We start from the raw sequence: 26,057 nt of genomic DNA, 5'->3' as shown, positions 1-26,057 counted from the left end.
TTCAAAGCCCTTCCCAAAATTTAACCCAAGAGCCCCAAGTGAACATTTGACTTTATATCCACTGATTATCTTTCTAATTACTTGTAAAAAAAGATGACTGATTTCTGAACTAAGACTTACTGAAGATTTAACAGCTTGGCATTTGAGCATCAGTGACTGTTTCACTGAATTTTCCCATCCGCTCCTTTAACTAGAAATTCTCTCCCACCACACAGCTCCGGGGCCAGCGCCGTATCGTGAAGGGCCAACAGGCAGCATATGGTGACGTTGGAAAAGGCAGCAAAACATTCACGTGCCGTTTGGCCACTGACTGCAGGTGTACGTGGCTCAGAGGGGAAACCTGTCGGAGCAAGCCCCCCTGCATATCATGTTATCAATACTGTAGCATCACGCAGCACGGCGTGCGTTGCCTCCAGGGCAGCCAAACAACTGAACTCAAAAACCAGCCTAAAATAATTTGCAGGTTTTGTGCTTCCATTCTCCACAACCCGACTGGCTCTAAAGAGAATTTAATTTGTTTCCAGGCTGCCTTAAAAAACTCTTCACCTAGCTTTGACCTCAAATCCTTCTGCTCCAGACAGGGCTGAGAGAAGATTGCTCCTTAGGACTCCAGCACTTGTTAATTCTCTTAAAGGGATTACTCAAATCTCCTAAACAAATATCAGACTAGATTTTGGATTAAGCATGGGTGCTAAAATGACCTTGCTGATAGAATCAGCATGATCTAACCTCACAAATTGGAGAAGGAAGCCTCGGATGTAATTTTGCCTTGGTAGGTACTATCATGGTAAGTTATCGGACTGCTCTGCATCTCTGTTCCCCCGTCTTGCAGACGTTCCTTGAGAACCAATACAAAAAATGTCAGATCTTCCAGACCTTAATGAAAAAGACAATATACTGACAAAGTCATTAGGGCTATGCACAACCTGCTGTTTTCTTTTACTCGTGCTTTTTGCTTTTTCCATTTCTCACATTTGAGCTGTCTGGTTCGTTTCGGTGTCAGCACGAGGCTGGTTTGTGCAGCATCCCGACTCCTGTGTTAAGCAAAGTGCCATTGTTCGGAAGTGGATTTAGCTTAGCGCGTTTGGCAGGGCGCTGCGGTGCAGGTGCCTAGGCACGCCGGCGCACCCCGGGGTCCACCGCGGACCCGTCTCCTCTGCCTGCCGCCTTGGGGTGATTTCCCCACTGGGCAGCTCATAGCCAGAGTTATTTATGTCCTGCAGCTGTCTGTGCAGTTTGCTTTGTCTCTCACTTGGGTTTCAGAAATAATTAACCCTGCAAAGACAAATGTGGGGTTTGGCCATGTAATGGACATCTTCTTAAGAGGCAGGAGCAGCTCAGGAAGGTCTGCGTTAAGTGTTTTTGCCATTGTGGTGCGGCCAGGAACGAACCCCAGAAATTTTCTCTGTGATGAGCATTTCACAGAAGAGAGATCATTAAGTCAAAACTGTATCACTTGCAACCTACATCTCTTTTGCTGTTGTTCTGTTACTGTTCTTCTATAACCCCAGCAGATTTCCTTGCAAAATCTCTAGTGTCTGTAAAGGAAACAATTTCAAGTCCAATAAGAATTCACAGACTATTTAAAAAAAAAAAAGAAAAAATTCATTGGAGGGCAAAGCCCATCATGCCTGAAGCACTTACGTCTACCTTCAAATCTCTTTGCCCAAATTTCAGTTTAATTTCCTCATTTGTTAATCCTAATTTTCCAGTACTGTGCTTACAATATCTAACCAAATATCACTCATGTGGAAACACATTAAAATTTGCAACAAGCTGGAACTTATGGCTCCAAAACTCTTGTCAGCTTTGCTTCTCAACCGGCAACACGTAATGGTGGGTTTGCCGCCTTCTCCTCAAAAACGTTATTAGTTGTGTTCACTGTTCCCTTCCTGAGCACTGTGCTCCATCTCTCTCACTGTTGTCCATTATGGCAAAAGCATCCTACTTCCACTAAACTTTAAGTATACTTGATGCAGAAATATAACCTTTTCCGAAAGATTTCTTCATATGCTATTGTTTAGTTTTCCTTTGTTTTTAAATAACTTAATATATTTTTATAAAGAATGTTGACACTGTGATGTGCTGCACATAGAAATAGCAAATAATTGTACCGTGACAAAATACTGGGAATAGTGCAATCTGTGCACAGCAGTCAGAACTGAGAAACTGTGCGTTAAACACTCTTGACTTCTGACAAAAAGGAAGAGCGATCTGATTTTGTTCCGACAGCAAGGGCTGCCATTTGAACAGGCAGATCCGAAGGCTACATTCCCATCACACCGCCCCTGGTTCCCCATCCCAGATGGAGCGGGACCAGCTCTCGCTTCTGCGCAGGCAACGCCGGGCAGGGGGGCACAGCGGATCCGACCCTCTCTGATCCCAGCTGGGCTCCCAGGGATAAAAGTGTCCATAAGGACCTGTGGCTGAAAGTGCATCTCCGGATGAGGCAGCTGAAAGTCGCTTTGTACCCGGTAGTGCTGGCTCCCTTCCCTCCACAGCTGTCTCCTTCGCTCCCTTCAGGGGGTTATATTTCTGTGAGCTAATTTAAGGAGAAAAGCCTTTTTAATCCGGTATCTTACAGACTTGAAGTACAGATATTTTTTATTTTGAATAAAATATGAATATTAAGCTCTTTAGGCAGGGACTTTGTCTTCCAATATCTCTTCAAAGCTCTTAGCATGCTGCTGGTATTACAGCTGTAAATACTACAAATAATATGATACAGTTTGGATCTCGGAGATCTGTTCCATTAGAAATGGGCTCACAAAGTGTATCTGTGTGTTGCAATAGAAGAGGCTCAGGTATGAGGAGGGTTTCCCCAGAAGTTAGTGCTGAGCCTTGCTCTGGAAGATCTTGGGGTCAAGAACCTGTTCTGATTTAGGTTTCCTCCCAATTCAGGAGGCTCTTCTTGTTTTGATTCTACCAGTAAAAAAGGGACACCCTGCCCAAGGAACAAAAATAAAGTTTAGCATGCAGAGCACTCATTTGAGAAGTGGACGAGAGCTGTTTAATCCTGCAAGGTAATGGTATGTAGTAGTTCAAGACAGAAAGCGAGAATGAATTCTCTAGCCAGCCGAAGGCAAACAGGTAAAAAGGACTTAAGAAAGAAAAGGCCCTGTAGAAAAGAATATGTTATTAACTGAAAAAGTAATTTAACAGAATAGTAATGTTCTCATACCACTGAGCAAATCTAATACCAACTCTGCAAATCTAATAAGATCTCTGCAAAAGCAGAGAAGTTCAATCTGAAGTGCACTCTTTTGAGGCCGAGGCCAATGTCCATTAAGTACAATAGAAATACTTCATCAGCTTCAATATAAGCTGGATCAGGCCTCCACTGGATTTGGATCATCAGTGGCTGTTATTGTCTCTACAGAATATTCCACTCAAACTCACCACGGCGATTAAAGTAACATCTAATTTCCACAACAATGCAAGCAAATTCTCAATATGTGCTGCTCTTGACCGCAGCGCACAGCAGGCACTGCTGTGTTTGCACCAGAGCCGTTTCCTGCATTAAACAAGAACCAAACTGGCCCAGAAAAAATCACAGGTGGGTGGGAGGCAAACATCAGGCCTTCTTAAATGAGGTGTAATCAATAGGCAGACCCCACACAAGAATCCTAGGTTCATCCACTGAGGGATCCATGAATAGTCAACAAGAGACGTGCCACCCATCTTGCAATGATTATGCCATTGGGTTGCCAGCCACTGTATTTCTCATTTCACTAACGCCAGTTCATTGTACTTCAGCTACTTCTTTATTGCACACATCAGCTGGAAATGATCAGCTTCATTACCCATAGCTCCTAAAGGCTCCACGCTATAATCCGTGTGGAATTACGCAGGCTTCAATGTACATGGAAAAGGCTGGCCATGCAACAGTATTTCATACAACTCAACTGCTGTGCACCCAGCTATCTCAGTCTATCACTTTTTGCAGGTCCCAGTTGAGTGTTCTATTAACTTTTTCACCCCTTATTTCTTAAAAAGCCCAGAAGTAATCTTAATCCCCCTTATCTTGCCAAGCTATTATCTTGCTGCATTCCTGGTGGCTTCACGCAGAGATTTTGTGGGACTGTTTTTTCACTTAGCCCAAAATTGGCTTGGAGGAAGACAGTTGCAGAGAGGTCTTTCCTTGCACAAGCTAGAAATAGAAATGAAAGTCTTAGGTTGTGCCTGATTTTAATTTGGATCGGATTAGAGGAGGGATTGTTTTACTGCAGTTTAAGAGAAGGCAGCATCTCTTATTTGAGACTGGAGTTTGATTCCTATTAGATCCTCCCTTTAGATTAGTCCCTTGGAGGAGCCCAGGGTGATCCGCACACCCTTGTCTGCTGGGACCGGCAATTAAGCCAACCCTGCCAACTCTGGAAAGAGTGTCACCACGACATCAGTAGTGTCCTTTCCCCTGATGAACACCCCTATAATGGAAAAAGGTGGTGTAAGATTGGCAACTGCTTAAATACAACTGGCCAGGAAGAAAAGGTACGAAATCCACTGACTTTAGCATGGGATTGAAGTAATTTTGTGGATCATACATTTGTAATAGCTTGCTGTATTAATAAATTCAGTATAGAAGCTTTCAAGTTTGAAACAAGCCTCTCAGTCTATTGCTTCAGAAAGCACCATCCAAAAGCTATTGGTCTATTTATACAGATAAGCACCAACAGAGTTATCAGAATCAATGCAAACACTCAGCAAAAGGTTCAATATAAATAATAATAAACAAGTAAAGACCCAGGAAATAGAAATGTACAATTTAAAACTAACTGAAATGTTGACCCGAAGAATAGCTGTTAATGTGCATTTCTGCAAAGGCAATTCCGAGAAAGGGAAAGAGTGCAAAAAATAAGTGGATAATTTCAGAGGTGGCAGAGAAGAGAACAGACAAGCGGCAGCCAACTCAAAGGAGATGGGCAAGGGCTAGAAAGTGGTGGAAGCAACATGGGATTTTTTTCAATTTTTTTTTTTTATTTGATTGTAAAATGACTTTGTACGAAACAAGGTCTGAGCACTGTTATTGAAATCAACCTGGGGAGAGTACAGGAGCAGCATGGGTATCCGCATACATGTGTGCTCCATGGCTGGGCAGTCTAATTTTACACCCATGTTCTTTTTTTGAAGTCAAGAGAAGTTTTGATATGAACCCTGTTTGTTGGCTTTGCTGAGCCACTTTTCATCTGCCTTGGTTGCCTCTGAAGCTGCCATGGGATGGGCTGGGACGGGATGAGGCTGGGCCAGCCACCGCCACCAGTCTTTCAAAGTACACATCAGGAGTTCATCAGGTCAGGATTTAGCCTGATGACGATATGGTAGGCTTTGGGTCATGCCTATCTGGCACTGTCGTGTGGACAGCCTCTCTTGAAAATATTATTTAAATTCTTCTCTGAGGCCTGATGAAGACGAGGAGCCCCAGCTGCTCAGTGCTGGGTACAGCAGTAAAGAAAGGGCAGGTCCAGCCCTGGACAACTCACAACGTGCTCTGGTTTCACTTCAGGTGTGGCCCAGCCAAAAATACAAAGGCAGGTTCAAACCGAGTGCTGCCTCACCCACTTTAGGGCATTACATCTTACCCTACAAAATAAATCGCAGCTGCGAACAGCCATGCTTTGCTTGGCTTTAAACGAGGAACGGCAACAGCTCAGTGTTCTGAGGAGAAAAGGTCACAAGACATATGCAATTTCATCTCATCCACTTTAGTGTACATGAAAATATTAAGAGCTTGGAAAAAATTACAATAATTATCAGCTGAAAAAAATTGGTTTAGCCTGGAAGGCTGAGCCCTTCAGAAGTTCATCCAGTTTTGCCAGCTAGATTTATACTTTTCCTAAAATAGGGAAATAGGCTCTGTTGCAGTCCCAATGCAGCAAAACAGACATATATCTTATGCACTGTTTCTGTGAACATCTGATATGAATCAGCATTGTTTGTACTTCAGTTGGCTCATCCCAGAAGTCAAGCACCTCCTCTCCCCGTAGGCAGCCTGCGCACACCGGGAACGTGAGCGAGCAGGAGCTTGGCACCAGCCTGAACCTCAGAGCTCCTTGATACAAGCACACAGACAAAGCCAAGCATCTGCTGCGACTGCAGAGGTCACAGGACAGCTGCTTTGCTGGTACAAGTCAATGCTGCCCTGCCGAAGCCAGTGGAGGTGCCCTGATGGGCACCGAACCTGGGCAGTAAGTGCCGAGAGAACAGATGCAGGTGGTGGTGAGAAAGAACAGAGAGTGGAAAGGGACAGAACATGCCAGACAAACAGGAAAGGAGAAGATCAGGAAGCGCCCTCAGGTTATTGAGCACAAGATTTAAAAGAAACAGGAGAAAAAGTACTTTCACAGAAAACACGAATAAATTGTGGAGCTTCTTGGCAGAAGACCCAGTGAAGGTGACCATGGGAGATGGCTTGGGACAGAGGTTAGACCAGCTCTGAAACCTGCCAACCACAATATCCCAGGAGGGAGCATGAGGTCTCACAGGCTGGTCGCAGCACCCGTCGCGGCTTGGTGCAGGTCCATCCGTACCTGCTGTTCTTCACATCCATCCCAAGCACCCATCAGCGGGTGTCCGGCACCAAATGGGGTGGACCTGGGCTCTCAGCCAGCACCACAGCTCCTTAAATACCTTGCAGGAGGGAGAAGCAGAGGGCGGGTCGCAGGCTGATGTAATTCAGCTCCACTGAAATCAAAATGGACATCAGGGTGCAGCTAAAGGACTGCTGAACTCAGTGCTGGAGTGAGGGGAATGCCGCTGAGTTTCACACGTGGTCCGAAGCGCACCGAGGGGAAGAAAGAGAGAGGTTAAAGGTTTAAAAAGCATTTTGATAAAAACCCGAGATATTGTCAAAAAGTTAACCGAAGCCAAGATTTAGCCAGATCTGCTCTTATTTAACCTTCAGCGCGAGATCAGGTCTCAGCCTTTCTATTCTTGGTAACAGCTGATGAACGCAGTGTAACAAGGTATTAATAAACATCTGCCCAGCTCTTAGATTAATGTAGGGAAGAATTAATGGAGGTCTTAACACGTTCATATTTTCTAATTATGGCAGATGACTTTATTTATAGAAATAATAGGGAGAATGGAAATTGTCACTGACACCGTGTCAATATACGTAATGAAATCCAATCATTTAATTGCATTACATTTGGCTAAGGAGTCGTATCAATAAAAGGCCCTCCTTAGACTGGTTCAGTGGTCGGTACGTACTTCATGTTAGAAAGCTATTAAGATTAATTTTTTTTCAATGAATCTCTGGGAAAATAAGTCATTTCTGACATACCTATTCCTGTGCCTCTGACCCCGAGAGGGACGGGGCTGGGGGCAAAGCTTTCCGCCAGGAGAGGTGGAAAGCCCCTTGCATAGCTGTTTGGTTTTCATGCTCATTTCTGGACACCCCTTGCTTCCAGTCCCCCAAGCATCCAAAATAATGAAATAGCACCCAGACTGAAGCCTGTGCCATATTTCAGTTGTCACTAGCCATGGCTAAGCTGGCTCATGCATCAGCTCTGCTTCATGCAGTGCCCTCCTCTCTACCACGATAAAGTATCGCCAGTGCTTCTGTGGGAACAATATCATACTGTACCACAGAGATAAATAAAGTGCAATTTTAAACCTTGATATGTTTACGCCTCCTAAGAGAAGGGGAAAGGTCTATAAAACTCCTGCTAAAGGAGACGTGGCTGTTTGGATCGTTCGCATCTTGTTAGGTAAACCCTGAAGCCAGTTTTTATTGGGAGGTGCCGGCGTTGGTGTTAGATTGCTGCTGGGGTTTAAGCAGGCTTTGGACTGACTGTGGCTGTTTCTCAAGGTTTTAAAATCCATTTCATAATGTTCACGTCAGCCAGGCAGCTAGGAAAGTTTGGATCTTTTCTCCCAGAAGCAGGGAAAAATAAAATAAAGCTACAATTATGGTGACAGATGGTCTGTTACACACAGAGCATTGCTAGTAATTTTGCTCCTTGCACATTGAAGAAGGAGATCTGGAGTGATGCTGAAAAGCCAAGAATGTCCTCTGGTTCCCTCCTGTTCTTCCAAAATGTGTTTCCTAATCCATTCTGATCTTCCAAAGCTATCAGTCTGAATTAATGAAAACAGAGCAAGGAAATGTTACTATTTCTATTAATTATAGAGGCAGGTTTGTGCAATAAACAGAATTCATATCCCTACAGTGCTGCCTAAGTACCTATAATTCAGCTGCTCTGCTCACAACTGCAGCATCTTCTTCACATGGTTTTACAAATTAGCAAACCTGGAATCAGCAGCTGCGTACGGTGTGATGACATTCAGTTTAACTACGGGGGACCTTATCTGCTGAACTCCACGGGTGGTCTTCCAGTGCTGCTTTTCACTGCAATTGAGTTACAGCTCCCAAATTAAGTACTCCTAGATCAGCTCCATGTTTTCTATAGAAGTAAAAATCCAGATGCTTAGGAAATACTGTCAGGTGCTTATTGCAATTGCTGGTACTCTTCCAAGTACTGCCAAGCTAAGGCTTGGGGCAATGCTCTTTCAGAGATGAGCAGAAAGGAGGGCCAGGCCACTCCTGGAGCCAGCTGGACTTTCCAGGTCAGTCGATGTGTTTGTATTTACTGCGGGGGACATGGAGTAAGAACCCGCACATGGATATCTTTGTTCAGTGGCCAATGCCCAGTACTTGCATACACCACAGGAATTCATTTTGTGCATCAAAACCTGCAGAAACAGAACTGGGAGTGCTGTCTCCTTGTCAGTCCTTCCTCTCCCACCACCTTAACACCAGTGTTGGCGTCCTGTGGTGGGACTGACAGTAGCAATGGGTTGGGTGAGCATCTTCTGTCACTCTGTGGTCACCTTCACGTCAGACCAAACCTGGGACTAGAAAGCCGCAGAAGGAGCTGACTGCCGAAAGCAGTGTTACTCTGGCAGCAGTGAAGGAAGCGAGAGCTTTCAAGGTGGTGGTGGAAGAACCGCAAAATTCCTGGGGACATAAAGGGAAGCTGGAAAGGCGCAGAGGCAAACAAGTTGTTCTTGTTCCACTCCAGCTTTCCACCTTCCAGATTAAATAAACATTGCTTTTCTCTGCACCTGAATGAGAGGAAGCCAATTGCCAATTCCCAGTTGGCAAATGCATTTGGTAGCAGGGCTCCTGCTGCGAGCTGAGAACTTTGCACCAGCAAACTGGTCTGACTGGGGAGCACTCTGGCAACTGAAATACTCCAGTAGCAACGTTTACCAATAGCTGTAAGGCGCCAAGAGCAGATCACTTTTGATGGGAACATGTTCTGATAGCAAATGACTCCACCAGGATAAAGACAAAAAGAAAAGGCACTTCCTTGGGCTATGGTGCAAAAGGCTGATTTCCCATGTACTTATATCGCAGTGCTGCTGGTGTTACATTTTAAGCATCTGACTCAGGCATTTGAGTGGAAAGGTGATAAAATGCTTGACTTTGATTGAATATTGGACTTGAAATTCCATTGTGACAAAAGGCAAAAATAAATACAAACAGTATGAAGAAATCAAAAAGCTACTGTTGGACAAAGCGTTCCATATCATTTTTTAAATCTTTACAGATACGGAAAAGTCTCTTTCCTTGGCTTGCATGAAGGTCAAAATTCAGTTTTTGAGCATTCTTTCAGCAGGGATTATATTTGGATACTGAACCTCCTGCCAGTTTAAGAAGAGTATTTCTTAAATGACATCCAACGTTAGCCCAGCTGGTAGGATTTCCCAAGGGACCACAGCAAACTGAAGAAATGCCTTTGCTGTGACGCAGACAGGTTCTGTGGCATTGCCCTACCCCTTCGCTTGCTTCTGCATTCGGCTCCTGCCCTCACTGATGTAAATAAGAAGGGAATCAAGTACCTGGTCTCTTCTGAAGTGTACATCAAAGAACATTGAAATGATAGACTTCATTAAGCTTGTACATCAGCTTTAAAAGGAAAAAAAAAAAAAAAAAAGCTGAGCTGGGGAGTTGATGACAGCATTTCCAGTGTAAGGGAGAAGAGCAGGTGGGAGTGAAAGTTACATCTTATGCCCTATGAAATAAAAATGCAGTTCATATTACAGCAGCCTCTGGCAATATTTTCTGTAACTGAATTACTACTACCAAATTAAGATAGGAGAAAAGCCGCCTGAACACATTAAGAGGAAGACTACCAGCTTTTATTTACCTACTACACTGCATTACAGCAAGAGGCACCCAAGTGTTACAACAGGGCCAGCTCAAGTCACCTGCCTGCTGTTAGCTAGTACCTTCACAAGTTTTCCCACCGGTATGCTTGCTTAAATTGATCTAAATAAATTGAAGAATTCAAACGCCAGCTTTCAGTTGCAAGATAGGATCTTGAGAATATCCACATACGAGAAACATTTTTGGTTAAACTTACCTTAGCAGCCTGCTCAGTCACAAGCACCTTTATAAGGAGACACACACCCGCTGTATCCTGTGGGAGGTGGAAATGGCCTTCAGGGTTTCAAGGTCAATGTGAAGACACAGCTTTTCTGCATTTTGATTTGAATGTAATTCACATGATTACTGGGGCTCAGGGATTCTTAGGAGAGACAGAGACAGGAAGAGCTTTCATAAAAGCATCAGAAAGGGTGAAAATTAACAGCAATTGTTAAACTGCCCTAAAAAGTAGAGAATACAGACGTAACCCGCATGTCTTGATTTTCAACATCTGTTTCCTTGTTTCATTAATGGCAGTGCCAAACGCTTAGTAAAAGCCTTTTGTTGTTGGGAAGAAGGTGGCTGGAGGCTGGCCAAATGATAAACACCTTATAGGAAAAGACCAGAACAGCTGAGACGGTGCAGGCTGTATCTGGGGGTAATTATCTGAACAAGTCCCATCCATGTGGTGCTCAAGGGTAGGGCAAGCCTTGCTCTCTGGGCAGGCCTCTAGCGTGTCTGCAATGCATGTTTTAGCAGCTAGAAGCTGCTTTTAATCTCCCATGTGACATTTGGTGTGTTAGGACACTGAATTTTGTCTTGATCCTGATAGTTTCTGCTATTCAGCAACTGCTGAGTGGCAGCTGGGCGGCATCGGCAGCGCAGCCCTGCTGCCCGGAGCAAAGCCGGCAGAGTGCGGGGATGATCCATCCCAGTGACGTGCCACAGGGTTCTCCAGCTCCGGAGTGTCCCCGAGGCAGAGGCAGGACATTCGCCTGAGTGTTGCTCCTTGATGGTGAGGAGTTTTGTGCCTACAGCAGATGAACCCCCTTCCCGCTTTGTGAAGTCCTTCGTATTGCAAGTGCCGGTCCCCAAAGGGACGGAGGAGCGGGGAGCAGGGTGGCTGCTGAAATAACGGGATTTGCAGAGATTAGGGACCTGAAGTTAGGACCTCTCCTGGCTCTGCAGCCTGCCCTAGTCATCAAAAGCCAGACCACTGGGCAGCGATGCGGTCAGGTGAACCCGCCTGCGTAGAAGTCGGTCAGTGCCAGACTTCTCACTGACTGTGCTAGAAAGGCAATTCTTGCCAGCTGTTTCGCACTTGAACTTCTGTACTGAGATGGGTATCTTCCAGGAACTACTGCAAAATAACTTCCCACAAATGGCCCAGCAACCGAAAATCTATTCCTGAATCCTGACAACGTCAGTGTGTTGCCAGCGCGCAGTTTTGCTGCCACCGGTTCCTTAAGGCGGTTTTGCCCAGCACTGTTGAAAAGGAAAATATTCACCATGCCCTGACGGAAACGAAGCGTGGAAGTCCCGTTATCACTGACAGAAGTTTTGCCTCTAATTCCCCATCTGCTCTTCTGAATGTTAACCTACAGTATTGGCACATAAGCTTAAATGATAAATAGGGATTCCAAATAGAAAGCAACAAAATATTAGTCAGATAGGCTGGTGGTGTCTGCAAAAATGTGGTGTGGGCACTCATGTTTCAAGAAAGGGAAATTATAGGACAAAATAATGTTGTTATGTTATGTTGATTGAAGGCAAATGCTAGCACAGAATAGGACAAAGTAATGGGTCAAAACCAGATGTATTTATTTTTTTGATCTTTAATCCATATGGGATCCTGCACAGCTCCTCCTTCTTATTCTTATTGTTATTTGTGTTTAGCAGCTGAGTAAAATAGCACACGAGGCAAGAAATCTGAGAGTAATAATGTGATGCATAGTGTTAACTCGTTGGTTTTGGAAATATCCATTTATCTTGGTTAAATGAAAGCTTAGCCCAAGTACTAAGCCAAGTAATCATGATTAGGGAGAGAAAAAGACATTCACCTCCTTGGAAACTCAATACTCTTCAACAGTAATAGCACTGCAGTGACATTGTTCGAAGCTGGACGCTTGCTGTAATTAATATAGATTATTGCCATATGAGGAATGGAAGCGTCTGTGCCTGCTCCTGACATTGTTTTAATTTCTAGACCAGTTATGAGACCAAAATACTTTGGGTTTTTGTTTCATGGCCATGGCCCCTTCACTGCTCAGAGTGCTCCGCTGGCCTCAGAGGACTGCAGAGATTTTGTTCTCTTTGTTGGCTCAAAACTGCGTAAAGAGCATAGGTACACTCTTCTTTCTTATAGAGACTTTGCTTCTGTTCTTTCTCATTATCTTTTTTCCTGACTCTCAAGAAAAATTGGGTTTATGCTAAAAAGTATATTACAAGAACACATCTATAAAGAGATTCACGAGCTCTCAAGCTATTGGTTCTCTGAGGAGGCTAAATCTGCATCTATACTGTCCAGTGTATCATGCACTGAACTCATCCACAAAGCAGGTGATTTAGTGCTTACACTGATTTTTGACCTAATAGACTGGTGCAGCACTGTGCTAAGCCCGGCTCATCAGCCTCGTCTCAGCAGTCGTTCGACTCATTGACTCTGCCAGATTTCCCATCCACTTCATACCACAACTTCTGCGGATTTCATTACTACCTTTCTGCAATATGCAGCCGTTCCTATTCTCTCTTGTGTGTGCACATCACTATTATCTTTTGTGTTCCCCATCTTTCTAATACTCTGCCTTAACGTAATCCACGTAATTTCTAACCTTCTCTCAGTCTTGCTCATCAGGCTGGATTTGATCTGTGTCCTAACTATGAATGACTCCATTAGAAAGGCTTCCTTCTTCTTATGCTGGAAATTGTTCTCTGGGGCATGCACCCTCCCCGTAGGAGTTACGATTTTGCATTGTTTTTCCAGTCAGGGAGTAGGTTTCTGTCCTTACTATGTGACTTGGAGATCCTTACCAGTGGGCAAAGCAAACGGGGAGCTCCAGAGAGCACCTGCATGAGTTCAACGGTGATGCAGCCATATTGCACACAACTTAGACTCAAGAGCCAACAGGCGGCTGCCTCTACAGAATTACTTTTAAAAAAATAAGAACACTTGAAGTGTTCAAGTCTGTGAAAATGACATGAAATGTATGCAGGAAAAAAATATTTTCCACTTGGGAAGAAAATTCTGTTTTGTGAATTTGACACAACAGTTGATCATATTCAACTAAGAGGGCTACAGACGATGAAGTCTGTGTCCTGAAAGCAGGAGCCACCGCAGAGTGTTTATGCTGCAAAATTCACCCTTTTGTAGTAAGACAGAGGAAAGATGCTCATGAGATCCAAGCTGGGTGTTTGCTTTTACCACAGAGGTGATTATTTCACAGCTCCGTGCCTCAGTATCAGTAGGATGGAGGTATTATATCTGTCTTTCCCCGTCCAGCCCTTTTCTTAGTTTCAAGGGAGACAAATAATTTCTACCCAGTGTCTGTCATAACCAGGTTTCTGAGCTGATATGGTCAGTACTATTCACAGCCTGCCTGTAGACATCCCTCTGCATTCAGAGGTCCTCCAGCAGGTCCAAGAGACCAGTCGCGATGGAAGCACGACTGCCCGGCAGCTGGAGATCTGAGCTCATGCTCCTCTCGTTCCCCCAATCTGGCAATCTCAGACATTTAGATCTCAACTAACTGTTCCTCATATATGCCAGCAGATTTAATACATTGTTCACTGACAGCCAGGGAAATTCAACCGGCATATAGTTAAATAACTTGCTTGAATCTCCAGGTCACACTGGCAGAGCTGATCCAGCACTCCTGGTCCTCTTCCCTGGCCACCCTTTTGGATCAGACCTTTTGTTAACTTACCTGCACAAACCCAGTGCGAAAGCGGTTGCCTGCGATGGCGAAGGAGCTTTACACCAACTCCCAAAGCAGAAAGCCAACCTGCTCACTGGGCGAGCAGTGCGGGCTGGTGGACTTGAGCACCGGTCTGCCCCAGGGATGAAGCCAGTGAAGAGCTTGTGCAAACCACCTCCTCGCTCTGTGCCTCGGTGTCACACCTGCGCTCCTGCAGTATTGACAGACATCTCTGGGTAATGGTCTTTAGTAAGATGGGACATGTGAAACCTCAGCGGTGGTCTAGTATTCATGCTGACTGCCCACTCCTTAGCAGTGCACACGTTTGGCCAGCTGCAGTCTGCTAGATTCTCGTAAAAATTAACAAGCAGACTAAATGCAGACTGCTGTATTTTACCACAGAAAATAAAGTCAAACAACAGCTAAAACTGGGGAAGGGAGGGGGGAAAGGGGAGCAGAGAAGGCAGACCAAAGGCAATGTAAGACTTGTATTTATTTTTTAATCCCATCTCTTTTAGTGTCTGTGATGAGCACTGTAACTAAAGGAATCTAACTGAATTAGAATTTCAATATGTCCTGAGCAGATTGGAGCTGTTTCCATTCATGAGCAGCACGTCCCAGCTGTAATTGCCTGCTTGCTTATCCACACAGCTCTTTACAGCTAATCCAAATGTGGACTCAAAAATAAATAGTGCCAGAGCATTCGCTTCCCGCTGGGCAGTAGTTTTAGCTCGCCTCTGCCTTTGCTTTGTTCCAGCTGGTGCTCTCCATGGCATGGGGACTGGCTCAGAGGAGATAAAAGATGATTGACCCGCTCAAGGAATTAGGTGGGAGAAAAACCACTCCTGCCATATCTACCCTGGCTCTTTGTGCTTTTCCTCTGGGTGCTGCTCTGCGTCTGTTTATCTTTCTCTGCCTTCACCTCTCTCCCCAGCCACGCTGCTCGTGCGATCTGCTGCTTCTTAGTGGCTTCCCTAAGGGCCGCCTGTCCCTAGCAGTGCATCACTCTTGCCCTCCCTGTGCTCCCACCCCCAAACACGCCATCAGGGTTTTCGCACTGCTTTCCTTAAATGAAACGCTCTCTACAGGGGTATTTAAAAGCCGTGTACTTCTCAGATCAGGTCTTCTCTGGAGGGGTGTAAAGCTGAGGCTGGAGGGGATGTCCCCATGGATGGGACTTGGCGTGTCCCCAAAGCAAGGCTGTGCCTTTACTCTCTGACATGGGAATCTGTACGTGCCTTGGCTCTCCTCCCTCCTCGCTGGGTGGAAGGTGGTTGTCCAGCATCTTTTAGGCTGTTTTCTCCACTACATCCACCACAGACTCCCTGGGAGACTTTGGCCAGGTCTCAGCAGCCTCTGTGCCTCTGTTCATCACCTGGAAAAGGTGGTGCAGCACCCTGTTGCTTCACACTTTGGGGTGTAAATCCCAGGGCCCTGAGATGACAGTGGTGCTGGGACTCAAGAGTCAAGTCAGAAGCCACTTCACTTCAGCATAGCCAGAGGTGTCCAGCTCCCACTATGCAACCAATTATTCTTAAAAATAATCATTTTAGTATCCAAAAGAGCCCCCACTAACATCTGGTCAAGTGGGTACCCACAAAATCTCGGCTGCAGAGAAGGTCGTTCCCTCTTGATGACCATCAAAGAGACTGACTTCAGCATGGAGCTAGAGCTGGAAGCACCTCCCAGCGCTGGGAGTGGAGGAGCAATGCAGCAGTCAGCCTCCACTTCGTCTCCTTTCTCTCACCCTCTCTCCGTTTCCCGCTGGGTTTATCATGGCATGATCACAAGACACAGAGCATCTTCACTGCCACCCATGTGCTCTTAGCCAGCCAGCCTGCTCCAGGGCCATATAGCTCTTCTGGGGCAGTGCAGCACCTAGGGTGATATATCCCTCTGCAATTACAGGGAAGCGTGCTAAGATTTAAAGGAGAGGGTCAAGTGAGGTAGCGCAGCACTTTCACTCTCCCAGGATCCTTCCTCATCAGTGTAATGCTACCTGGTCTTTGGCAGAGCAGATCTCCCCATAAAACTCTCTTGGCTCAGTTGACTAGGGACATGTTGGAGGGGGGTGGCCCAGCGCATACCACTGCTGCACCCCCTCCCAAAGCCAGCCCATTTTGCAGGCGGATTGTGCCTTTCTTTGAAGCCAGAGAGCAGCTGAGATGATGAATATAGTGCTTGTCCAATGTGTCACTTGCTACGTAAATTCGAATTCAGCACAGAAAGCTAAAAATGTTTGCAGAGTCCTGACAGGCAAAGGGGACAATTATCCTCAGCTGTTCCTCACAAATGTTGATGCCTGGTGACTGCAATGTGCCAAGAGAGGCATTGCCTCGTGCTTGGATTGCAAACTCACCCGCACCAAAACATGAGGGTGGTAATAAGGGCTGGCCCTTCACTAGATGCTCTGCTACCTGGATGTGGCCCGAAAATGTCCTCTGCCAGGTACAGTGATGGGACTAGCACATCCCTTCTACAGATGAGGAAGCCGAGGCCATAATGTCAGATCGCTCCGAGGTGGCCAGAAGGTCGCCAAAGAAGAGAAGCTGGAACTCTCTTGCTTGTGATGACAGACAGTAGCTCCCTCCCTTGTAGCTGACCTGGGGACACAGGAATTTCTTCAAAAAGTTGCTGTTTTGACCAGCTAAATCAGAATAATTAAGACTAACACAGTGCAGACAGGGTGAGTGAAACAAGTCATCATGGGGATAGTAATGTATAGGAAGAGGCATTGGAAAAAAAAAAAAGAAAAGACAAGAAAAAGTGGAGAAGGAAGTTAAAATTAAAAAGATCAGGAAGAATAAAGACTAAAGTCTACAGCCATGCTGTGTGGAGTACTTAGACTTGTACTAGGCAAGTAGCTCTTAGGAAAGGGGAAGCCTAGGGATGACAGGCATCATTAAATGGCAAGGCTTGAAAGTTCTTTCAAAACAGAAAGCCAGCACTGGATGAAAAAAAACATCATGAGATGGAAACCTGGAGGATTTAGAGGTTACTTTGGAATATTAAATTTTGAAATGTGAACATATTGCATGTTGTCATGTAGCAAAGAGGTATAGATACCTCAGCCTTTCTGAATCTCTCTCTTACTCCTGTATATATAGGGGAGAGGAAATTAACAATCGTAAAGTATGATTTCAAGTTAAAAGAAATTTTGTCTTTGAAACAAAACCAAATGCCTCTGTGTTCTGCACACAGCTAAGCGGCATCCCCATGTGAGGGCTTCAGTTGTTACTGGCAGCCCTGTTCTCCTCCTCCTTTGGACATGGAGTGTCCTAGACACGCCGGTACCATGGGAGCCCAGCAAGACCGCCCTGGGTCCAGGGTGTCTCCCTCATTCAACTCAAAAACTAGATGGAGAGCTCAGCTCTGAGCTCTGGGGAGATTTAGAAGGGCCAGAAATAGAGATGAATTCATTAATGAAGCATCATTAGCCAGCAGGCTTCCTAAACTCTTGTCAGTACGTTACCACCAGCTGCCCATTGTCCATTTTTCCCTTGCCGTAATGAGAAACCCCAAATTCAAGGTCATCTGCCAGTTGGACTGGTCAGTTAGTAGAGCCGGAGCTCCTGAGATGCTCCAAGGAGAACAGTTATTTATGTCGCTCTGTCCTGCACTGTACCCATTAGCTTGCGGTACAGCAAAGTCCGGTCACGAGGCAGAAGTACAACATTTGATATTGCTGTGGCTGCTTCACAATTTAGTGTTGCTGCTGCCAGAGCGTTAAATGTTCCCTAAGTGATAACTGTCTTCTACTAATGTAGATGCATTTCTTTTATGAGTTAGCTTATTGCTGTTCTTGTTGGTCCGTGCTTGCTGTTGTTCTGTTATGGCCACAGACAAGCGGGCTTAGGGCAAGCAGATACTGTGGTCAGATGGAGACCTGCAGAGAAAACAGGTATTTTGACTACACAAGAAACACTGCCCTCTGAATTGTGTCAGAACAGGGGAATTGCCAGCTAGGGGTTCACCTGGTTTCTGGTTTGCATCTTCAGTGCTAGTGTGTGAAACCTCCCTTGGTACGTGTGTATTGGGGCTGGCATGTCACACCATGTCCGCAGCCACAGCAGGTCTCGCTCAGATATGCCAGGCAGACGCCTGTTCAGTTTTTAGTACCCAGCTGGGTTTCTTCTCGCTCTCTCCTTGGTGTAGCTCTGCTAACATCTACCCCTTCATGTTGCCATGGACCATACCTAGGAGTCAGAAATTTCAGGCACAGGTTTTAGTTCTGGGTCCAGCCCTGACATTCTTTTAATACCAGGACTAGAAAACTCCCCTGGATCACCTCCTGAATCAGACAGGAGCATCTTAAGTTAGTAGTTCCCTCCCCCACTCTGCCTGGGAAACTCTTCCACGCACTAAGGCACCTGAATGCCAGACTGCATGGCAGTCTGGCTACACTTTACGTCAGAAATTCAACAGGCCATTTTATTTATCTCCCATCCTTCATCACACAATACTTCTCCCTGTTTTCTGGCTCAGCAAAGCCATAGGAAAACATACCATCATCAGACATAGGCATGGGTAAGACCTATCAGGCCATGAAGTCTAACTGTCCGTATGCAATAAATTCACCTCAAAGTGAAGCACCATCCCCTTCCAGGCTGCCTTTGATGCCTGGTTTCAGCCTCTTCCTTTTCCCGTGGGTGTTGGTGGCTGGGACCACCCCAAAAAAAGTCTCTCCAGCCATGAGAGAGGCCAAATATCTCCCATCACTCAACAGCAGCCGCCCTGTCTGTTCAGGAGCTGGCACTGACCGCTGTGTTGTAGCACGGAGAGAGGTTAAAAGGTGGACTAGTAGGAAAACTTCAGGGCTCACAGGGAACTGCCTCAGGGTTCAAATGAATCCTCTGGCTGGAAAATGTTGGGATGAAGCACCCAGAGCGCTTGGCAGCATGGGCAGTGCGGGACGTGGGTGTATTCAGACAAAGCTTAAGAGGTCAGTGATTATATCTTTAGGTGAATGTTTAGCTTTTGTTGGCTTTTGATGACTCAGGGTGTCTTTTATGAGGCAAAATTAATGTAAGTGCTTCTCTTTTTACAGTGGCCACATTGCCCAGGAAATGAAATGCCATAAGGGGAGCAAAGCTCATTAGTTTGGTGCCGTAAACGATTCTCCAAGGTCTCAGAAACCCTATGATTAACATAAACGTAGACAGAGGCAATTACAAATAAACACACATATAAAACCCAGCTTTCCATCTAAAAACGTGGTCCACAATATCCCTCTTTGGCTGTTCACAGATGTGGTGACCTAGAGATAAGGGACATTTCATATAAATCGTGACATAAACTGAAGCCTGAGGAAGGAGAGCAGCCAGCCCTGGATAAAAGTGAGAACCACAGAGCACATAATGTAGTTATGAAGGTACCAGTTAAGGATTTTGAGATTCACCCTCAGAATTGCATCTTTTTTGGAACAATTTGAAGCGAATGCTGCCTCAGCATGTTTTCTTCACGCTGAGTCCTCTCTCAGGTGGTTGCTGTTGGGTGGACTTGTTGACACTCCTTAGGACGGGGCAGAGTAGTTCTAATCTTATAAGAACTACCTCAAGTCTTCATCTTGCGATGGCTGAAAAAGTGGAAACCTTGTCATGTTTTCCAGTGAGGTCCATAAAATTCACCAGAAGATAATGTTCAGGAGAAGGATGAGAATGGGGGAGGATGGGAGGAGTGGGGCAGCCCTGGGGAGACCCACGGCATCAGCACCACGAGCCCTTAGAGCTGCTCCTCAGCCAGTGCAGAGCAGTGAAGTGCCCTGGGCATGGGTGTTCATGTATTCACATCAGATTGTACACTTTTTACTCTGCGCTTCTCTCTTAAACATTGTGCATTTATTCAGAATAGACCCAAATGCCAAGAACAAGGCGTGTTTTGTAAAAACCAAAGCATGGCCTCCTTGCCTGTCTCTGTGGCAACCGTGCCGAGAGACAACTGTGTTGATGCCACGCTGGGCAAATAACGAAGGAGGCAGCAATGTTCAGGCAAAGTCCAGCAGAAAGCCCAGGGTCCCAGCCAGCATCCTGACTCTAAGAGTGCACAGCAAACGTCACATCAAGTACAGCAGTTTGCTGGTAACCTGCCCTACAGGAATATCCCCTACGGATTCCTGATAGTCAAAAAGCAGCTTGAAGCACCTCTTCTAAACTGTTTTTTTAACAGGTATTGTCATGACTTTAGGTGCTCCGTCTGTTCAAGCAATAGCGCAATCCACTTTTACTCTAAATGCCAGGCTGACATCCCGCAGTAATGAGTTTCACAGGCTGATTACTTGTTGCATGATAAAAATACACTGCCAGCAGCTGACTCAGAAAGGCAACGGGAAAAAAAAAAAAATCAGTGCTGCTTGTTTTCTCAGAAAAGAGAGAGGGGACAGGGAAGGAAGGGGGTTCACAGTCCTGCCTCGGGATTAACTCAGGGGAGGAGAAAGGCATGGAAGTTTGCTAACTGTCCTGGTGAGCAGGACGTGGTCGTGTGGGTTGTAACCGTTCTAAGTTACAAGTCCTCCAAAGGCCTTCAAAGGATGGTCTTGGGGAGTTTGTGTTGTTACTGTCCTGCAAAAGGCTCTTACCTTACAGCCAACCCCCGCCTAAAGGAAGCATGGACTTTAGTCGCTTACAGCTGACCTCTGTTGTGACATCATCAGTGTAACAATTTTACACAAAATTAGGCAATTAGGTAATTGTGTGTTAAATAGTGCTGGTTAGCTTGGATTGCCCAGCTAATGAAGCAGGCAGCATTAATGCCATCGCATATGGACTGCTCCAGGGCACTGGCACTATAAGGGAGCCTGGAATCACTCTGACTTTGGGGGAAGAAAGACACCCCTTTTCCTCCCCTGGCATCCCTCGCTGGGGCAGAGCCCCCTCTCCCAGCTTTCGCACTGGTGGTGCTCCTGCAGTTTGCTCTGGAGCTCGTGAACGTGCTTCCCTGCCCAGGCAGTCCTGCCCAGGTGTCCCACTTGACTCAGACAGGCAGCAGAAGCTGCTGATCACCTCTAATGTGTGCCCAAGTTTTGCTTAATTAAGAACAGACTCTCTAATAGCATTCACTGCCGTCTCCTGACGGCTCTGGGACCACTCAGGCTGTGGCAACACAGCCAGCCAGGCTTTCCTGCCATGCAACTCACCCGTGACATCCTAAAAGGTGCAGTGGAAAATATCTCTCTCTCTCTCTCTAAAATATTTAATTTTGCAGCATTAAGGGACTCAGCCTGGGGCAGGTCTCAGTCCAATATCCAATGTGGCCTCCAGGCCCTTGAGCCCTCCTGCATTGCTCGATGCAGAAACACCAGCGCGTTCGGCGCAGGCTTGGCAGTCGCTGTTGTGCTGTCTGGGGTAGCGTAGGTACAATCTTACATCCCAGAGTGAGGATTAGACCCAGGGCCCTGCAGCCCAAATTTCTGGCCATGATCACTATAAAAACACTTCATAGTAGTGGCTATATTGATTAAATCGTGGTAGATGCTATTTCACCTTCTAAACTATAGTTATTTCAGGGAGGAAGTGCCTCTTCTTATTGCTTAGTCCCCAATACTTAACTACAATGGTGATAAGGAAAGAGAAGACTCTTTTTTGGCTCTCAGAGCTGCAGTGCTGATGGCAGAGTCAGCGAAAGGGCTGGAGGAGATTCCCCTCCTTCTGCCTCCCTTCTTTTGGGCCGCCTTCTTGTCCAATTTGCTGTGCGTGAATGCAGCACAAAAGGTTTGTCAGATACTACTGTCTGTTATTTCAAGCAAGGTCCCTGCCTGCAAGCCCCAGACCTGGGCCAGCATCTCTGAGCATCGCAGCAACAGGGAGCAGCGGGATCCCAGCAGGGAGGAGGTGACGGGGTCACCAGTTTGGCCAGTTTGCCCAGTTTGTGAGTTTGGCCTGCGTCTGCACCATGGACCCTGTGGTGGGGCTCTGGGCTGACTCCAGATGGAGAGCCCGGTCCCTTGGCACCCATCAGCCTGTCTGCGGACGGATGGATTTTGGCTCCCGTCCACGTCAGTCTTCCCCTGCAGCCACTGCTATAGGATTTAAGTATTCTCTCAGGTTCACCACTATGCAACTATTGAAATTAGCCCTTTGCATGATTATGTAGATAGTGACATTACAGACTTTTTCAGGCAAGGAGCACTGAGGAATTCACGTGCCTTCTCTGCTGACAGCATCAACAGCCAGGTTTATTTTCCAGTGAGCTAAAGAATGGCCCCCAGTGTATGAAAAACTTTGGCATTAAAGTATTTGGTTTCTGGAATATTTGGGTTTTTTCTTAAGCCTTTCTCTGAATACAGTAAAAGCATAAAGTGCTGTGCCTTGAAATTATGTGAAATACAGCCCTCACCAAGAAGGGCCCAATTCTCAGAGATCGAGATTTTAACTAAGCCTCACTAAAACCAGGAGTAGATTAGGAGGAGCTACGAGGGGAGCTGAGGTCTCACTAGCAGGTCCAATACAGCCTATGCTTCCAGCCTGGCAATGAAGTTACCATCTGGAAAGACGGTTGTTCATATTCAGTTGATCCAGGGTAATCAAAATCTGCTATGAATAACATAGATATTGTGAATGTGCCTTGAATCAGGGCAAGAGAGCAGCAACACTTCCTGAGATCCTTTCAACTCTGTATTTCTGATTCTATGAGATCTAATTGAAGGACAGGGTTCAAATTCAGTCCTTAAAATGAAGCCCCTCAGACTTTTGCCCTCTTCGGAAGACCCCGAGAGCCTGAGAGAAGGCAGCAGGTCTCATACCCTGCTGTGAAACAAAGAAGCCCCCTGGGCAGGAATCTACCTGGCCTGGCCAAATGGCTTTGGGACAGTAATGTCTCTGTGGGAAAAGACATCTTTGTCACATCAGTTACATTTCCACAAAACGCTGCATTTATGTCTCATACTTGTGCCTCATTCAGACATGTTCCCTGAGAGCCTCATCGCACCGAGAGCTGCCATACAACCAATAAGCTGTAATGAACACGTGTGCTTAAACAACAGCCACTTTCTACCCCCAAAATACTGCCATAAGAACATTGGCTGCAGCTATTACCTTTTCTTAAACTACCGATGATTTCTTCCCCACGGTGCATTGCGGTGTGGAGCATAGCTAAGCCTGATTAGCCAGGATCACATTTTGCCAGTGGGGCTAATGAGATTTACCCTTCATTCCCACACGCTGATCTGTCATCCCCATTATTTTACATCTCACCTTGAGTTGACAAACGGTCCATCTTCAGAGCACCCTGAGCACAGCCACAGGGGATCTGGCACGCTGGATATAACGTGGTCTGCCGCGTTGGACGGGCAGTGACAAAAATTATCCCTCTTCCCCCAGGTCTTTCCATCGTCCCACTGCAGCAAGCAAAGCCAACACTGGGCAACCCTCTAAAATGTTTATTTGGACCAGTGGCCGGAGCTCTACATCTTACAGACATGATGAGAAAAGGTAAATGGCATCTATGCTGATTGTCTCCTACGGGTTTTGAATCTTTAGGAGCGTGGCCTGTAGCTTCTCTTCAGTGGTGGCACTGGAGAAGAAGGAGGGATGCAAAGGGTGTCCCCCCTTGCCTCTCACCCCCTGGCTACCGCTCCTCCAGCAACAGGACCAGCCGAGGAGTGCCAGGGTTAACGTGCCAAGCCAGAACAGAGAGGAGGGACAATGCCAGAGCCATGGCCAAAGTCTTCCTTGTCCCCAGGCCATCAGCAGCACACTGTGACCATCTCCGAGGTCAGCACGCAGACACTGCACGTTTAAAAGCCCACTAATACCCAGCTGCAGGTTAGCAGCCCCAGCTCCAACCCCTGTGAAGCCTTTGTGCCTTCTGCAGGTGTCCCGCTTCCAGCCATCGGCCCGCACCACTCCCGCAGCCCCCTCCAGACAGTGCAGGCACAGTGCCTCCTCTCCCCCAGCCCAGTCATTGCCCTGTATAACTTTTACACATCTGGATGGTGCATCCAGCTGTCAGAGATGTTTTCTGTTTATATGCGTGTGTGTGTGCGAGGATGAGTGTGTGCGCAATACTTTGCACAGTGGCTGGGGGATGAAAGTGAGATGATTACTGGTAGCCCATCAGCCCACTTTAGTGGTGGTGCTGGAGGGAATAGGCTGAAGGAGACAGAGGAATAAATGAGTTAGTTACTGGATGTCCCAGGGGAGCAGGGAATTACACAGAAGAGAAGGAAAGGGAAGGCGAGGTTTTAAGTCCACAGACAAAGGCAGCACTCAGTTGGGAATGAACAAAGTTAAATATCACTGATGAAAGAACAACTGTCAGTAATGCTCAGACTCATCCTTCCAAAGTCTACCTCCTTTGTAGTGAGATTTGCTGGACAGCTTGCCTTGTTGCAAGCAGACACATTTCTCTTTCCTTTCTTTTCTTTCCCCCTTCCCTCTCTTCCCTCCTCTCCTTCAGTTCCCCTTGCAGTCACTATTAAATGTAATTACAAAAAATCAGACTCCAGTGAAACAAAAACAGAGGTCAACGTATCTACAGTGCCAATTAGCAAAACACACTCTTCAGTTATTCTAATGAGACATTACCGCTGGCATCTGCCTGGGAAAAAGCGCTGGTGAGTTCAGGCAGCAGAGCTGCCCTCAGGACGCCGAGTCTCTTTGGAGAATTGGTCCATTTGCTGAACTTTTCTGCAAAGGCTGCGTAGGTGTTCAGCTCTTTTGATAATCCGATCCCAAGGAGATATTTTGAAGCTACAAAGACCAGCTTGGCAGCAGGTTTCCATGGACTTTCAGTTGGAGCCGGTTATCAATCTGCCTCATGTACTTCTGCAAGCCTCCTCTTTAATTGAATTTTCCCCAGGCTAATGTTCTTCTGCATTAAAACACTGTCATGGACAGGATGGTCCAAGGTTAGACACTTGTAGGAGATATCTGCCCACACATTGGGCTGGCTGGAAGCCATGTGCTTCTGATCAGCATGGCCTTCAGCTCACACCATGCCTTTCAGTGGGACTTATTAACTTGGGCTGAGCGCTGTGCTAAACAGGGCTCACCAGCATCTGGTCAGCTTAAACCCTGGGCAGAGCTCGCCCCTGTCTGCCGGCAGAGACAGGGAGGTAGGGAGCAGTGTCTCTGTACTTACACACCAGCCGTGGTAATTGCAGGTGCCTTTTCAGCCTTTCGGGTGGGTTTATTTCCCAGGTGGTCCTGTAGAGCCGAACAGAAGGAACCGTTCATACCCTGTGAGTGATTGATAAAATGCAGGAGGGAAAGGGAGGAAGAGAAAATAGGAACAGGAGAGTGCTGACCACAGCCTCAGGACTGCAAAGAGAGGTGTGAACACAGACCAAGTGTTGCTGGTGGGAGAAACTCATCCGCCAGCGTCTGGCAGTGATTTTAACACATGTAAGGTCACCAGCAGCATCGCTATATCAAGCAGGTGGTGCATTTTAGAGAAATTACTTCCCCTAAATGACCCGTTCCTAGGAATTTTTGTTCTTTAAAGTTCAGACAGGAAGATTGTCAGCTGGGACAGCAAACTTGTCACCTAGCACATGCCACGACTGCCGACTTTGGAGGGGTCTCACCGTAATCATACCCTGTGCAGCAAGGGGTCACTTGCTGTGGGTGAGTGGAAGGTGTCTCTCAGGCGCCTGCTTTTGCAGGATTGAGCCCAAAATTTCTGTATTTCATTGCTGGTTTAGACACCTGCTGTTCCCCAACTGCCACTTTTTAGCCTTTGGAAATTTAGCCAAACCCTCATTCTTTCTCAGCTGTCAATGATGTTTTCCACAACGTTGTAAGCTTGGAAAACCAAAGCACTGGTTTGGTTCAGTTCAGTCCAGTTTGGTGGGGAAGAGGGCAGGAATTGAGTGAACGAGATCTGTTCGTATCGTTAGGAATCCTTCTACAACCATCACTGAGACTTTTGTGAGAGCTCCAGAGAGGTTTCCTCTTGCCACAGCTCTAATAACAAAAACTGATGCAGCTAAATATACCCTGTAAAGAAAAAAAGTAAGGAAATTGGCTTCTGAGCAGAAAAGTCCCTGAGCATTG

At 46.3% G+C, this 26,057-nt stretch overlaps 1 protein-coding gene across 7 annotated transcripts in view; it reads left to right on the top strand.

Moving 5' to 3' along the window:
- Positions 1-26,057, top strand: part of LOC104019597 (calcium-activated potassium channel subunit beta-2) — a 153,148-nt gene that overhangs the window by 111,758 nt on the left and 15,333 nt on the right. For 5 of the 7 annotated variants that reach the window (XM_009472876.2, XM_087740391.1, XM_009472877.2 and 2 more), the window contains exon 2: positions 23,382-23,492. The exons of the other annotated variants lie outside the window; for them this stretch is intronic. In XM_009472876.2, coding sequence (XP_009471151.1) covers positions 23,382-23,492 — 111 coding nt within the window. The remainder of the gene's footprint in view (positions 1-23,381; positions 23,493-26,057) is intronic. 7 annotated transcript variants of the gene reach the window in all.

The sequence above is a fragment of the Nipponia nippon genome, unplaced genomic scaffold (assembly GCF_047370975.1).
Source record: "Nipponia nippon isolate SJK-2023a ecotype South Korea unplaced genomic scaffold, ASM4737097v1 scaffold_7, whole genome shotgun sequence".
NCBI classification, from domain to species: Eukaryota; Metazoa; Chordata; class Aves; order Pelecaniformes; family Threskiornithidae; genus Nipponia; species Nipponia nippon.
Note: the sequence above shows the minus strand (reverse complement) of the source record. Positions and strands in the feature narration are given on the sequence as shown.